This window comes from Nematolebias whitei, chromosome 4 (genome assembly GCF_014905685.2).
Source record: "Nematolebias whitei isolate Nwh7 chromosome 4, NemWhi1, whole genome shotgun sequence".
Taxonomy (NCBI): Eukaryota; Metazoa; Chordata; class Actinopteri; order Cyprinodontiformes; family Rivulidae; genus Nematolebias; species Nematolebias whitei.
The window spans coordinates 48,879,486-48,896,618 of record NC_056501.1 but is presented as its reverse complement, the minus strand read 5'-3'; the positions used below and the strand labels follow the sequence as shown (position 1 = coordinate 48,896,618).

General features: G+C 42.9%; 1 protein-coding gene across 1 annotated transcript in view; it reads right to left on the bottom strand.

Annotated features, from left to right (window-relative positions):
• Positions 1-17,133, bottom strand: part of il1rapl2 (interleukin 1 receptor accessory protein-like 2) — a 460,778-nt gene that overhangs the window by 201,976 nt on the left and 241,669 nt on the right. Inside the window, exons 4-5 of the mRNA XM_037675424.1 lie at positions 9,449-9,635; positions 9,211-9,364 (exon numbers count right to left, since the gene is read on the bottom strand). Coding sequence (XP_037531352.1) covers positions 9,211-9,364; positions 9,449-9,635 — 341 coding nt within the window. The remainder of the gene's footprint in view (positions 1-9,210; positions 9,365-9,448; positions 9,636-17,133) is intronic.

Here is a 17,133-nt window from a genome sequence, read left to right as displayed (position 1 = left end):
TGCAGGCTCTGGGCTGGCTGCAGGCTCTGGGCTGGCTGCAGGCTCTGTAGTGTGTGACGCGACAAAACTAGGATCGAGTTCAGCTCTTAGTTTCATGGCAAATTGGAAGATCACCTGATGAACCGATGTGCTGAGCAGGTCAGGCTGTGAGAGGTAAATATCCAAGATTTGGTCCACCAGGAGTCTTCTATCTTCAACTCTGACTTTTGGAATTATTCTGAGAATCATTATAGAGCCTTTGATGAGAGAATGAGCCACCAGGTCCTCTACAGGAGGCAGCTCATGGATTTGGTCATCCTCAATAGGAGCAGAAAGCGATTGCCCAACACGCTCCCCGGGCTGGCCCCCCTTCGTCCACTCCACAGACGAACGGGGGGATGACTGCTCCCCCTCCTGCGAAATTCTCCCCGGTTTAGCAGGTTCTGGCTGAGGAGAGCAGGCTGGAGGCTGGGACCAGGAGGAGGTGGAACCAAAAAACTCAGCCTCGCCGGGCTGAATGCGAGGAGCTGGAAGTACAGGTGATGTGGGCGGAAGAACAGCGGACCGGTTCCGGTTGCGTCTTCTCTTACCCTTTTTACGGCGATGTGGGTGGTGTACCGGGGCGAACCAGAGTTCGTCCTCTGATTCCGCGTCCTCCCCAGACGTCCACCCAGAGCAGACTGGTGAGTAGGAGGAACTGAACCTGGGTGCTGTGTGGTTCCTTTGGAGCTGAGCTCTTCGTCTCTCCTCCTGCAGTAAGAAAGGTGAAGGCAGAACCTCGACCGCCTGGCTGCAGCTTCTCAGTCCCAGGACGGGTCTAGTCCAAAAGGCACTGCACCGGATCGCAGCTCCCTCCATCTGGACAGGCTCAGGCAAAAAACAGGTGAGCAGAGTCTGAGTCTGCCTGCTGGGTTCAGGTTTTGGTCGGTTCGTACTGTCAGGTTTTTCGTGGCAGATCAGGACAGAAGAACCCAGTTGCGCAGGCAGGACTCAGGAGGCAGATGTATAAAATAAAATACTTTTAATAATAATAATAATAATAAATCAAAAAGGCTGACATGGCAGCAAAACTTACATGGACTCAAGAAACACGATCACTCAGGCAGGACAAGACAGGACATACCCAACGACGAACCAACAATGACAGAACTGACAGACAGACTTTATATACACACAACCAGGACATGACACAGGTGACGATAATCAGAACAATCAATTCAGACACAAGGGAGAACAGACAGGGGGAAGGCCCACTAGATGGTGCCATCCTTACAAGTCTGGCAGCCCAAACAATTGTTGTTTATCTGAATTTGGCCCCCAGCTGGCCTTGAACAGGCCAACTTACCTCAAATTGCTCCTGGAGGATACACAAACTAGTTTTAAGTTAGTTTAGTTTTCTGTTTTAGGGTGCATTCACACTAGCCCTGTTTAGTCCACTTTAATCAAACTCTAGCTCGTTTTCCTAGAAAGTCCGGTTCGTTTGGGGAGGTGTGAACACACCATCGAACTCTGTCACGGAACAAAAAGGCGAACTCTTGCCCGGGCTCAAACCTAGGTCTCGGTCCGGTAGAAGCGAACTCCAGCGCGGTTCGAGTACAGTGTGAATGCAAACAGACCAGGCCCCGCTCTGCAGGGTAAACAAACACGCATTTCTCTTACATCATATGGAGCCGTCAGCTGCCTTGTATGGAAAAACAATATTCTCCATGGTCTTCTGTCTCATCTTCTGCTCATGCTAAGTCCATTTTTGAAAAATGATAAAATATAACTCTTAAAACTGCTAAAACTTGATGCCACTTTGTTTTTATTTTTATTTACAGAAGAAGAAGAAGAAGACGTGTCTTCTGAGGTTTTTGTGTCGTTTCTTTCAGTAGTTCTTGGTGCAGTGCCCCCACAGGCGAGAGGGGCGAACAGGTTGGTTCAACAGGTTGACTCGACTGCACAGTGCAGTGTGAATGCAAACGCACCAGCTCAAATGTAAACAAAAGGTCATGAATATTGGTCCCGAACCGAGCCGAGTCTACCGGACTATCTGGTGTGAAAATGACCTTAAATCACATTTCAAATCATCTAAAATAGTTAAGTCTGGTCCTCTGGACATTGAAAAAACAAAACAAAACAAACAAACAAACAAAAAAAGTAGAAACGTTTCGTCTTTCATCTGAAAGACTTCTTCAGTCTGACATGTTTTGCTTAGCTCAGTCTTATAAATAGCACCTTATCATAGTTTGCTGCGGACAGCCAAAACCAGTTGCTCACATGATCAAGGAGGACCATCATAACAATGGATCATTAGCAAGTCAAGTCAAGTCAACTTTATTTATAGAGCATATTTAAAACAGAACCTGTTATCAAAGTGCTTAACAACAACAACAATGGGAGTAAAATTAAAGAGAAAAAAAATACAATACACTAATAATAATAACTGAAGAATTAATAAAACATAGGATCACAGAACAAAAAACACAATTAATTTACCCTGTGTGAAATGCCTGCGAGAACATATGTGTTTTTAGCAGGGATTTTCAAGTGAGGAAGGGAGGTGGACAAACGCGTCCACTCCTAACGGTGGATCGTCCCGTGGGCTCAGTGAGAACCATAGTTGACACTGGGCGTTCTCCCCTGTGGCAAAGAGGTCCACTTCTGCTCTGCCAAATTTCTCCCAAATCCGAGAAATCAGCTCGGGATGCAGACTCCAGTCCCCATAGCGTGGACCGCCCCTGGATATTATGTCCGCTCCTCTGTTCAGGACGCCGGGGATGTACACTGCTCTGATAGAGAACAGGTTTTTGTGTGCCCAACACAGCAGCTGTCTCGCAATGTGTAAAATATGGGCTGAGCGCATGACCCCCTGCCGGTTTATGTAAGCAGCGGCTACTTTGTTGTCTGTGTGAATCAGAACATGCTGATTCTGTAACACAGGAGCAAAATGTTGAATCACATTCAAAACCGTGTGACATTCCAAAACATTTATGTGAGCTGATGTATGTGAAAACTGAGACGTGTGACATAGGTCTGCTGACAAGGACTCCCTCCGACAGCGTGAGAAGATTTCCCCAATGTTTCAGATCGGTTCCCACGGAGGGGGGCAAAGAAATCATCCACCTCTTCTGCCTTACTGGATCTATGCGCAGACGAGCGAACCACCTCTGGAGACATCTCATGTGAAGTAAGCCCAGCGGGACCACCGCGTGAGCTGACGACATTGTTCCTAACAGTTTCATGATGGAGGCAGCTGTCACTACTCTGCCGGGCTTTACGTGGCGGAGCTGGTCTTTTAGAGTTTCGGCTCTCGTTTGTGATAAACGGGCCCTCATAGTGACAGAGTTTAGCTCCACTCCCAGATAAACGATCATCTGGGCCGGGAGAATCGAGCTCTTCTCCCAGTTTATGGTGAAGTCGAGATTTAACAGGTGTGACATCAGCGCTTTGGTTTGCGCCGCTGCTTCCTGCCTGGATCGGGTCAGCAACAGCAGATCGTCCAGGTAAAACAGAATTCTCATCCCTGCTCTGTGCAGGGCAGGTTGCAGGGCCATCTCCACGCATTTTGAAAATGTGAGTGGTGCGAGGGAGTAACCGAACGGAAGCCTGTTGTATTGGTACTGGGTCCCTTGGAAAGAGAAGCGCAGGAACTTTCTGTGCTTTGGAATGATTGGAATGTGAAAATAAGCGTTTTTGAGATCGATGGAGGTAAACCAGTCATTCTGGTGAATGTTGTTCAACAGCTGTCTGGTTGTCAACATGTGAAACTGTCTTTCCATGATCGACTTGCTGAAAATGGATAAATCTAAGATGGGTCTCATCCCTTTTTCCTCTCAGTTGGGAAACCTAGAAATTACATTTTTTACCAGTAGTTCCTGAACTTCTGCATGAAGGGATGCGATCTGTTCTGAAGATGACAGAACCGTCTCTATATGAATGGTGGGGGTTGAGCTGTGAACTGCAGCATGTAACCCTTGCTGATAAGACAGTTCATCCAGCTGTTCAGGGAGCACGCTCGCTGCCACTCCGCGTAACGCTCTGGAAGCAGGCACACGTTTTTGTGTTGCGTCATGTCTTTTACAGACACCAGCCAAGTCAGGGCCTCCACCACCGTCATGTGCTGAGGAGACGTGCTCCGAGCGACCCAAGGCAAGGCCTTTTCGAAAGGGCCCTGGAGGCGCTTTTGCACCACGCTTAGGCTGCGGGCTTGCATCAGGGTTGATGTGAGCTAACTTGTGCTGAGGGGAAGCTTGCGCGCCTTCAGCAGTGCGGCGTCACTTGGGTGGAGGCTGCTGCTGCCATGGGAAAAGGCATGGGAAAAGGCAGTTTTTCTGACAGGGTTAGAGTGGAAAGGTCGATGCAGTGGTTTTTGATTGTGTCATTGGGAGGGAACAACATGACTTCAGACTTCTTTTCATTGAAACTTAAGAAGTTTAAAGCCATCCAGTCCCTGATGTCAGCCAGGCAGTCGAGCAGAGGTTGACTAGAGCATGTACCATTGTGTCTTAGAGGGAAGTAAATTTGACAGTCGTCGGCATAGAAGTGAAAGGGTATGTTGTGTTTCTGGAAAATAGCACTAAGTGGCAGCAGGTATAGAGAGAATAGGAGGGGACACAGGATGGACCCCAGCGAAACCCCCCATTTAAGCTCTGTCGCTGCAGAACTAAAATCCTTGATGGAGACACAGAAAGGAGCTGTCAGCGAGGTAGGATTTGAACCAATTGAGGGCTGACCCTGTGATGCCCACCCACTGCTCCAACCTAGCAATGAGGATCTATCTCATGGTCGATGGGTGTCAAAGGCGGCTGTGAGGTCCAATAGGACAAGCAGCACAGAATCACCAGTATCTGTGGATCTGAAGATGTAATTAAAAATCTTCAATAGGGCAGTTTCAGTGCTGTAGAGAGGTTTAAAGCCAGATTGGAATAGCTCTAAGATGGCGTGATCCTCCAGGAAGCCCTTCAACTGGGACTCAACTGTTTTCTCCAGTATTTTAAAAACAAATGGGAGTCTGGAGACAGGCCGGAAGTTGGAAACGACTGAGGGGTCAAGGTTTGGTTTTTTCAGGAGAGGCTAGACAACAGCATGTTTAAAGGTCTTTGACACCACACCAGTGGATAAACTACTGTTTGCTATAGCAAGAATGGATGGACCTAGAGTAGGAAAAACCTCCTTTAGTAGTCGAGAGGGGACCACATCAAAGGGGGAACCAGAAGGTTTCAAGCTGCACATGACCTGCTCTAGAGAAGTCAAGTCAAGTCAAGTCATATTTATTTATAGAGCACAATTTAAAACAGATATACTGTTATCAAAGTGCTTAACACTAAGGGTAACACTGAGAAATAAAAAGCAGTAAGAATATACCTTAAAAAATTAAAACAACAGCATTAAAATTAAGACATGGAACACGATATACTAAATCAACTCACACAGTATGAAACGCCAGAGAGAACAGATATGTTTTTAGCAGGGATTTGAACACAGGAAGGGAGGTGGCATGCCTAATGTTGGGGGGTAGGTTGTTCCACAGTTTGGGACCCATGACTGAAAACGCCCTATCTCCTCGGAGCTTCAGTCGTGTTTTTGGAACAACCAAAAGCAGCTGATCGGATGATCTCAGAGCCCGAGAGGGAACATATGGTTCCAGTAGCTCAGAGAGGTAGATGGGTGCGAGGCCATTTAGGCACTTACAGGTCAGGAGGAGAATTTTGAAATCAATCCTAGTTCTCACAGGAAGCCAGTGTAGGGAGGACAGAACTGGTGTGATGTGTTCATACCTCGGTGTACCGGTTAAGAGCCGAGCTGCAGCATTCTGGACGAGCTGTAGCCGTGAGATAGAGGCCTGGCTGACCCCAGCATACAGTGAATTACAATAGTCCAGGCGGGTTGTGATGAATGCATGGACTAGTGTCTCAAGGTCGGGTCTAGACAGCACTGGCTTGAGCTTAGCTACCTGCCGCAGTTGGAAGAAGCTTCTCTGCAGAACTGAACTGATCTGTTTGTCGAACTTAAAATCCGAGTCAAAAACCACTCCAAGGTTTTTAACAGAGTGCTTCAGATAAGGCCGAAGGGAGTCCAGGTTCACAGGATAAGAGGCGGCAGCTGAGCTAGGGCTAAAGACAATGACTTCAGTCTTCTGGTCGTTAAAACTTAGAAAATTTGAAGCCATCCATATCTTAATGTCGTCCAGACATTTGAGGAGAGGGTGGACGGAACAAGCACTGGCTGGTTTCAGTGGCAGGTAGATCTGACAGTCATCAGCGTAGCAATGGAATGGAATACCATGTTTTCTTAGGATCGACCCCAGCGGAAGCAGATAGAGTGAAAATAGAAGGGGCCCGAGAATCGAGCCCTGCAGGACACCGTAGGAAAGAGGCATTGAAGTGGATAGATTTTTACCCACCTTCACACAAAAACTCCTGTCAGAGAGGTATGAGCGGAACCAGTCTAATGCAGCACCTGTAATCCCAACCCAGTGTTCAAGCCGAGAGATGAGGATACTGTGGTCAACAGTATCAAAAGCGGCAGTAAGATTGAGGAGTACAAGAGCCACAAAATGGCCAGAATCATTTGCTGTTAAAATGTCATTACAAACCCTAACCAAAGCTGTTTCGGTGCTGTGGAGCTGCTTGAAACCAGACTGAAAGACCTCAAAGATTTTGTTCTCAGTTAAAAACTGATTTAACTGAGTAAAAACTACTTTTTCCAGGATTTTGGACAGAAAGGGGAGTTTTGAGATTGGCCTGTAATTTGAGCAGGCTGAAGGGTCAAGACCAGGTTTCTTAGAGAAGATAGAGTGATGGGTTCAAAATGGTCAAATAGAGCTACAGATTGAGGTGGGATGGATGGGTCATGAGTTGGAGGGGAAATGAGAGCCCTGGTGGTCGTAATTTTTTCCAAAAAGAAATGTAAGAAGTTCTCGCACAGCTCAGTCGAGGCTTCCAGAGGTGATGGTTCAGTGAGGTGGAGAACAGAGTTTAGGGTAGAGAAGAGGACACGTGGGTTGTGAGAGTTTGAGGTTATGATATCAGAAAAATATTTGGATTTAGCAGCTTTTACTGCTTTCTGATAACGGCGCCAACTCTCTTTATTTGAAGAGATCTGCAGCCTGTCTTTCCTCCATTTGCGCTCCGCCCTCCTACATTGCTGCCTAACGGCCTTGGTGACGTCACTGAGCCAAGATTCTGCTCTGAGTTTTGATTTTCAAGTTTTAACCGGAGCGACATGATCTAGAGTCTTTAAGCAGACAGAGTTGAACTGGGATGTCAGCGCCTCAGTGGTGGTGAGAAACATCGGGGGCTGAATGATCATTTCAGAGTTATAAGCATCTGTGAAACGTGCAGCGGTGAAGTTGTTAATGGCCCGTCTACTACGTGCAGGAATGCACGTCTTAGGAGTTAGATGGGGGAGGGTGAACTCGAACTGGGCTGGCATGTGGTTTGAAAAAAACATAATCACCAATTTCAAGATTACCAACAGTCACATCACGTGTTAAAACAAGTTCCAGTGTATGTCCGTGCTCTTGGGTGGGACCGTTTACATGCTGAGTTAGATTAAATGAGTCCAATAAATCTAAAAAGTCCTTAACCAAGGGCTTCTCCTGATAGCACACATGCAAATTATAGTCCCCAATAATGAAAACATGATCATATTTTGGTGTGATTTAAGCCAAGAAATCAGAAAACTCATTCATGAAATCCTTAGATTGAGGTGGGCGGTAGACGAGCGCACATAATATCAAAGGTGAATGGCCAAGTCCAAAGACGCTCAGCTCAAAGCTGGCACAGGAAACTGGGATGGGCAGTTGTTTAAAGTCAAAAGTTGGTTTGAATATTGTTAATAATCCACCACCGCGCCGGCCTGAATGCCGCGGTGCGTTAAAATACAGACAGATCGGTGGCAATAATTCCGTCAAGGCGCTGGACTCACCCGGAGCTGGGACAGCTCCGGGTGACAGCTGGGACAAGCCGGTCAGCAGAGCAGCAGACCAGGAACTAAGGGCACGGTGATTAAAAGCAGAGGCAAAGTGGGGGTAAAGACGTCCACAGGAGACCAGTGAGGCCGTGATCAGAGATGCAGCTGGGACGTGGAGCCAAGCACCCAGCCCAGTGGATCGTGCACGGTTGGAAGGTGCAGAGTCATCCAGGTTGTTGTCGAGGGTGGAGCACCAAGGTTTCGAGATTGATGGAGTTTGAGGTTGCCATGGGGCACCGGACTTGGGATGGTACGAGTGCTGGGTGATAGCTGAAGGTTGAGGTCATAGAGGGACGCTGGACTTGGGGTGGAACGAGTGCTGGGAGATCACTAGAGGTCGAGACTGCCAAGGAACGATGTGCAGACTGCGAGAGGACCACAGCCCCCTTTCAGCTAAGACTCTGCTTCTTTTTCCTCATCCTGAAGTCTGTTATTGACTGTGATGCCCTTTATCTTTTTATTTTACAGACTGTCCTACCTACTCGTGTTTAACATTTAGACTTTCTACAGCATTCTTTTATGTTTGTTGTAATAAATTATTGTAAACCTTAACTGGCTGGTTTGTGAAACACTGCTCACCCTTGCGATTGTTTACTTTGTTTGATTCTGATTCTGATTCTATTTTTTATTCCTTGTTTAACTAGGTGGCATTGCTGACTAATTTCATTTTTTTCTGTCTGCTTAAAATAATAGTAGCACCACTCGCTACTACACGTCCAAATTTTTTTTGTCATTAACTTTTTCACACACACATTAATACTGTACAGTAATATTACTGTAGAGTCCACAATTGTGTGTAAAAAATAATAAATAATATGTTTCCAATATTTTGGACTGAACATCCACAAACCGTGGTAGAGTGAGTCTGCAGAAGTCGAACCACAAAGTAACAAGGGCTACTGTAATTTATCCTAAATTATCAACCCTACTGATATATCAGTTGGGCTCTATTCAAAATATCTAAAACATTCTTCCAAGAGAACATAAAATTTTGTTATATGACGCACATGGAAGTGACATTTACTCTGATTTACAAATTCTGATAAAATCACATTCAAAACCCATTCATCATCATCTTAAAGCAGTTATGACATGAACTTGTGTAAATTAATTACTATCAAACATGAAGACAGTTTGACTTATAAATATTCTAAAAATTAATTATCTGCTCATTTAATTTTGTAAGTGACACCTTTCTGTGAGGACTTGTTTCTTTTTAAATAAATCTGATGTTGCTGGTCTTTTACGCATCGTCAAGCCTGCACACTTTCCTACCTGTAACTTTGAGTTGAGTTGTTCTTCGCACCACTCTGGATCCATACTGTAACTCACAGGTGTAATTTCCCCCATCACCCTCCTCTATCTCAGAAATCCAAATATGGGTGGTGTTAATGAAAAGGGAGCTTCTCCATTCTACTTGCTTGCACTCCTAATAGCAGACACAGGCATAACGGGTTCAGTTACAGCAGTGTACAGGTGACTTCATGTGTGCTTTTCAAAGATTGTGTTGTACCTTGTACCAGGTCATCTGTGGCTGTTTGTAAGGAGCCAAATAGTCTTCTATGTCAGGGCAGATGATCATTTTGCTGTGGGTTATCTCCGCTTTCTCCAGACGGCGAATTTTGCTGCTGTAGCACTTCCCCTCATCACTCTCGTCTACTATCATTGACATGGACACTTTCATGCAGTATGTTGAGTTCCTGAGGTGACACAGGAACAGCATAAGTAACATGGTTTGAAACAGTAATTATCCAGATATAGATTAAAAAAGTAAGTCCCCATAAAAACAAAATTTTAGTTACAGACATATAACACATTTAAGAATAACAAACTAGATGTGCAGTCTGCATTTCCAAGGAAAGTCAAATCAATCTGAGTGGGTTTGTTTTGGGCTGATTTGTTTATCCGTCCACAAATTAGCCACAACAGTGACATGACTCATTTCTCCATTTGCCCAACACACAGTGTGTGAATTTGTATGTGTAACAGACTAAATGCTATTTTCATGGTTAGAATACTGTGCAGATACTGCTATTGGTATTTGGGGTATAGTATGGGCCTCTAAAAACAGTGTTTCATAAACATCACTGAAGCAACAAGCTTGCAGAAGAAAATACATGTTCTACAACATATAGCATGCATAAAACCCAAAGCTTTCATGAAAATAGAAACTAATAAAAGATATTTGGACAATCTTTGAATCATTGTATTTCCGAGGACTGAGCCAGTACTAGATCTGGGGATCAAGGCCTTTTTCACTGATGATCAGTATCAGATTATCATACCTGACAACATTTTGACCTGGCCACTTTTTATTTCTCTATTAACCTAACATGCATGTTTTTCTGTCTGTGGGAGGAAACCAGAGTACCTGGAAAAAAACACAGGCATGCAGGGAGAGATCATGCAAACTCCACCCAGAAAGGCCCCATGGATTTAATCCAGCAACCTTCTTGTTGAGAGACAACTCCATCAACTACTGTATGAGCTCTACCCATTCTACACCTACACCCATTCAATGCCATAACAAATGAACATTCATGGGCAGCTGTGGCTGAGTGGTTTGAGCAGTCGTCCTCCAATGCAAGGGTTGGGGGTTCGAATCCACCAGCAGTCACATGCCAAAGTGTCCCTGGGCAAGACACTGAACCCCTCATTGCCTCTGATGTGTGTCCCATCAGTGTATGAATGTGATCTCAAAGCACTGATTAGTCTCTTTAGAATGATTTGTTCAATTAGCTTTGTAGAGATCTAGTAAAGTGCTGTATGAATGGGTAAATGAGGGCACAGATTGTGTGTAAAGCGCTTTGAGTAACTGGATAAGATAGAAAGGCGCTATATAAACCATAAAAATCTGATTAAAATAAACACAGTTACTTTACCAGAGCAAAATCATAAAATCATTAAATGTGGATTATTGAACATCAGATCTCTTTCCTCTAAATCCCTGTTAGTTAATGAACTGATAACTGATCATCATATTGATTTATTCTGTCTGACAGAAACTTGGCTACAACAGGAGGATTTTGTTGGTATAAATGAATCCACTCCTGTTAATTATTTAAATTTTCATGTTCCTAGAACAACTGGCCGAGGTGGAGGAGTAGCTTCTATTTTTCAGTCAGGATTATTGATTAATGCCAAACCAGTTATTAGTTATGATTCTTTTGAATCACTGTCCCTCAGTCTTTCTCATCCAAAATGGAAATCAGAAAAGCCACTTTTACTAGTTGTTATATATCGTCCACCAGGTGCTTACTCTCAGTTTTTGTCTGAATTCTTAGAATTATTAACTGACTTATTATTAAATACTGATAAAATCATCATAATGGGTGATTTAAATGTTCATGTAGATGTTGATAGTGATAGCTTAAACATAGCCATTAATAATTTAATAGACTCATTTGGTTTTGCCCAAAACGTCCGCACATCTACTCATTCTTATCATCACACTCTTGATTTAGTTCTGACCTATGGTATAGAGATTAAGGATGGTAATAGTTCCTCAAAATCCTGTTCTGTCCAACCATTTTTTAATAACCTTTGAGTTTGCATTAAATGACTACACAGTCACTGAGAGTAAATTTCATCTCAGCAGGTGCTTATCAGAAAATGCTTGAACCAAATCTAAACAATCTCTTCCATCAATGTTTTCCTCTGTCTTGCAGAGTAATGCATCAGAGAACAGTGACTTAGATCATCTAGTTGATCATCTTACAACTTCAATGCAAACTTCACTTGATAAAATTGCTCCACTGAAAAAGAAAGTAATCAATCAGAGGAAACTGGCTCCTTGGTTCAATTCTGAGCTACACACTTTAAAGCAGGCATCTAGAAACCAGGAGAGAAAATGGCACTCTACTAATGTTGAAGAATTTTATATAACTTGGACAAATAGTCTGCTAACATATAAAAAAGCTCTCCGTAAAGCTAGAACTTTATATTACTCATCTTCAATAGAGGAGAATAAAAATAACGGTTTCTGTTTAGTACTATTGCTAAACTATCCTGATGCATGCTCAATAATCCAGGTAGAAAAATCCAACAAAGTTCAATCTGGTCCTCTGGACATTTAAAAAAAAAAACACACAGACTGTACCCAGGGGAGGCCACACCTAGTCTGTATGGTTTACCTAAAATCCACAAACAAGGTGTACCTTTAAGACCTATTGTTAGCATGATTAACTCTGTCACTTACAATGTTTCCAAATATCTGGCGTCTGTACTCATCCCTTTAGTTGGCAGCTCAGAACACCACATACAGAACACCATGGACTTTGTGGATAAGGTGAGGGATGTCATCATGGAGACTGATGAAACAATGGTCTCTTTTGATGTCACATCACTCTTTACGTGCATTCCTGTTGATGATGCAGTAGAGGTGGTCAGTTTAAGATTAAAATCAGACACCACTCTGAGCAGCAGGACCACGCTTTCCACAGAACAACTGTGTCAACTCTTGAAACTGTGCCTGCAGTCAACCTACTTCACATATGGGGAGCAATATTATAGGCAGAAACATGGGTGTGCTATGGGGTCTCCAGTTTCTCCTATTGTTGCCAACCTGTACATGGAGGAGGTAGAAAAGAGAGCCATGACGTCCTTTTCAGGGACACCACCAAGTCATTGGTTCAGGTATGTTGAAGACACCTGGGTTAAAATTAAATCTCAGGAAGTCCAAAATTTTACTGACCACATCAACTCTGTGGATAAATACATCAAGTTCACACGAGAAGATGTAAAAAATGGCAGGTTGGCTTTCTTGGACTGTGAGGTCTCAGTCTCTGATAGAGGACATTTGCAAACTGAGGTGTACCGCAAACCCACCCACACAGACCAGTATTTGCAGTTTGACTCCCATCACCCTTTGGAGCACAAGTTAGGAGTCATCAGGACTCTGTATCACAGAGCAGACAGCGTCCCCACTAGCTCAGGAGCCAGGCAGAAGGAGAAATCCCACACAAGACAGGCTCTAGAGCAATGTGGATATCCTAACTGGGCCTTCCTGAAAGCAGAGAAGAAACCCAAACAGGACTCCAGTCAGCCAACAGGTGAAAAGGAGGAACCCAGACCCAGACCAGTGGTCATTCCATATGTTGAGGGAGTATCAGAGAAACTGAGACGTTTATTTTCTAAACATAACGTCCCAGTGGCTTTTAAACCCCAAAATACATTACGGCAAAGACTGGTTCATCCCAAAGATCCAGTCCCCCGGCACAAACAGAGTAATATTGTGTATGTTGTTCAGTGTCAGGAGGGTGATCAGTCTTACATCGGGGAAAGTAAACAGCCACTGGCCAAAAGGATGGCCCAGCACAGAAGAGCAACATCATCAGGCCAGGATTCTGCGGTCTACACTCATCTCCAGGCCAGCGGTCACTCTTTCAGGGATGAAGATGTTCACATCCTGGACAGAGAGGAACGATGGTTTGAGAGAGGAGTAAAGGAGGCCATCTTTGTGAAAAGAAATCGTCCATCATTAAACAGGGGTGGAGGCCTCCGGGTTCAACTGTCCCCCTCTTACAATGCTGTGATTGCTAGTATCACTCAGCCCTCTGTGAACAGTAAATAGCCATCAGTGTGCTAATGATCCATTGTTAGGCTGATGGTCCTTCTTGAGCATGTGATCAGCTGGTTTTGGTTGTCAGCAGCAAACTGGTTGATCCACCCTGAGACGGTGCTATTTAAGAGACTGAGCTGAAAACAGCACCTCAGACTGAGGAAGTCTTTCGGATGAGAGACGAAACGTTTCTAGATTTTTTTGCTTTGTTTTGTTTTTTGATTTTTTGAATTTCCAGAGGACCAGATTGAACTTTTTTGGATTTTTCTACCTGGATTATTGAGCATGCATCAGGATGAATTGAATTGAATTGAAAATAAGTACAGTCCATTTACAATCCATTAATCTAAAAGGGAGACCAAATTTATTTTTCAGATGTTATTAAAAAAAAAAAATCCAGATAAGAATCATCATCAACAACAATAAACTATACTGAACAGCACAAATGATAAAGGATATGGAGAATAACTAGTCTGAAAATGTAGTAATTACTAAATGTGCTGTCCTCACAACACATGACTATGTGAAGTGCGGTAAAGCATCCCCGAATTCGGAATCCTTACTCTCACCCAAATCCAGAGTGCTTGATTACAACAATCTTTCAGGCTGAAGAAAATAAATTGTGGGGTTTAAAAAAATTACAATTTTAATGCACATCTATAAAGACATGTAGTACAGACGTCAAAGGTACTAGTCCAGCCCTAAAGGTTGTTTTAATCGAGCGCTGTTGATTTTGGCAGAATAAGGTTTCCAAATGGGTGGGGGCAGGGTTATCTTTACCGCATTCTATGTGAAGTTAGACAGCCAGCGAACAAAACAAAAGAAGTCCTCACACAAGGCTTACATTCTTGATTTTACTTAAGACTTCTTAAATTTGAATTGTAACTGAAATATGCAGAACAATAAAAATAAATTACTAGCTAAAACACACATCTATTGCATACATACTGTTAGAGATATCTTACTTTATCATGCTGAGACCCCCAGACTTGTCTGCACAGAGACGGACTAGTTATGGCCCGGTTCTGTACAGATGAGATGGGCCCAGCTGTTCTGTGTGAGATGCCCAGATTTCAACACACATTATGGAGTAATTTTTTATTTTGCTGGCTTCCATCACGTATTTAGATTTGCATGTCACTCCATTATTTGACATCAGACACAGATAAGACCAATGACGTCACACATATTCACCCCACTCATACACTCTGATAGACTGTGCTCCCAGAAGAAGGCGGAGCCTAGGGCCAAGAAAAGATGGAGGGTTGATCCACGTCAACTCTCTGGTTCATGAGCTCTTTGCGTGTCAGGTCAGAAACATTCAGTGCTGAATCTGTAACTTTTTAGTTTAAATTCTAAGTTGACCTTGGACTAAATTAAGACCTTTGAACTAGTGTTACCTATTGCTTTCTGCAGGTGGTGTGTTTGGTGATACCAGGGACCTCCATCAGACTGCCACACACCTTAGCTAGAACCTGTAACATCAATAGCCATCTAGTGCAAGGTCACATAAAAATAGAAAATGTATGCAGGCTTATAAAGCCAAAGGCAGGAGAAAAAATGGTAGCCATTCCACATCAGGCAGAAATTTGGTAACTGACCTTTTTATTTTAACATAAATTAATATAACTAACTTTTCAAGACCAACTGGGACAGTTCAAACTGGCCGCCCAGACTGAAGACAGAAAACACTGCACTCAAGTTGATGTAAGTAGATCAAAACACTGAGACCTTCTCTCTAATGAAAATGATGGAGATGTGAAAGTTCAAAGATGTTTTTCACCTACTACAATACCATGTGTGTGGGGTAAAGTGTTGTTTTGTCTGGATCAGAGTGCATGGAGCGTTTCATCCAGATAAGCAGGGAAACTACCAGAGTTTTCTGACCTTGTTTTTGTATTTATGTTCTTGCAAGATTTTGAATTATTACAGGTGAAAGTAAATTAAATCAATCATGGCAAAAATATTAAAACTGTACAAAACAAACAATAATAAATCTAAGATGTGGACTAAGAAAATGTTACATGAAAAGACACTAGTGGCATAAAATCAATTCTTATGGGGGTCCCTTGGAGACGGGAAGATGGTTTAATATGAGAAACAATTTCAGATTAGAGAAAAATTTTTAAATAACTAACTGGTGGGGGTGAAAAAATATCTAAATTACTATAAGTATGTTATTTGAACAAACTAGTAAACAAAAAATATGATACTTTATATGAATGTTATAGTATAATGTAATATGATAAGATTGGCTTTTCTATCTAATGAGGACTAGACATATGATTATTATTTTATTATTAACCTTGTGGTATAGACTAAAAACAGGAATAACAGTAATATTTATGCCTTTTTATCTGGAGAATAAGAGAGGGTTTGTAGGCCTTCATGATAAGACTGGGCCATATTATATCTTTCATGATAATACTGGTAAAAAAAACTTTCCCGGGAAAATAAATGATAACATGATATGCTAATTTCATGACGTAAGTACGTCAGTGTTTCCCCCGCCCCGTTAACAGAACCGAGCGCGCCAAACTACCGAAGTGAACTGCGCACACCTCCATCCACCTGTCGGTACTGGTGTAACACTAATTAGCTGTGCACAATATTAGCTAGGTAAAACGCTAAAAACAAACAACATGCAGCTCGTCTGCGTTTCTTCATCCAGCTCTAAACTGCAGGTACAGACAGTGCCAGATCAACTGTCTCTCCCTCCCCCTCACCAGCACAGCTCGGCTTTTTTTCCTCTCTCCCCACCCCGTTCTGGGCTGCCGGTGCGGGCGTAGCTTGGCTGGGTACCCCCCACTCTAAACTGCCGGTACAAACATGCACAGGTCTGTCTCTTGAGTTCCACAGTCAGTCCATGGACCAAGAAAAGAGGCATTGTGATCAAAGACAGAGCAGTCAGAGAAATGGAATAATTCGTGCATAGAGGAAGCTGAAACACCAACAAGCTGCAGGGTCAGCTGAAGACACCGTGCCACAAGTTTTGGAAGTTATAGCTCATTTAAAGGCAACATATTTTTTGTTGTAGGTTGTAGGTTACATTGCATAACAGATCTTAAGCTTCTTATTATTCAGTTATTTCGGGAAATTACACCTGCAATTTAGTTTTTATGGTAGATTTTGTTGCTTTGTATTTTGTGCAGACTTTTTCAATCAAAATAACAAAGAATCATTATATATTTTTTATTTTTATACTTTGAGACTGAAATAAAGTAATTTCAGTAAAATTAACCGTTGTTGTTTTTGTGTGTGTGTGTGTTTGTTTTTATATAATACTGCAAAGCAACATGTTAAGTTAATTTTGTCAAGGATTTAAGGTTCTTTATTTGTCATTAGCACCTCATGTGGTACATGTGGTGGAATGAAATTATGTACACAGGGTCCCAGTTACATCCAACAATGAAATGTAAATGAAAAACAGTAATAAGATCTAAGATATGAACTAAGAAAAACATCAACTAAATATACACTAAGGACAGTAGCATAAAAACATTACGTCGAACAGCAGCATGAACATGAGTCTGTGTGAGCAAATGAGCACGAATGAATGCAGCAACATGAAACAGATCAGCAGCAACATGAAACATGAAACAGATCAGTAGCATCATGAAACAGATCAGTAGCAACAT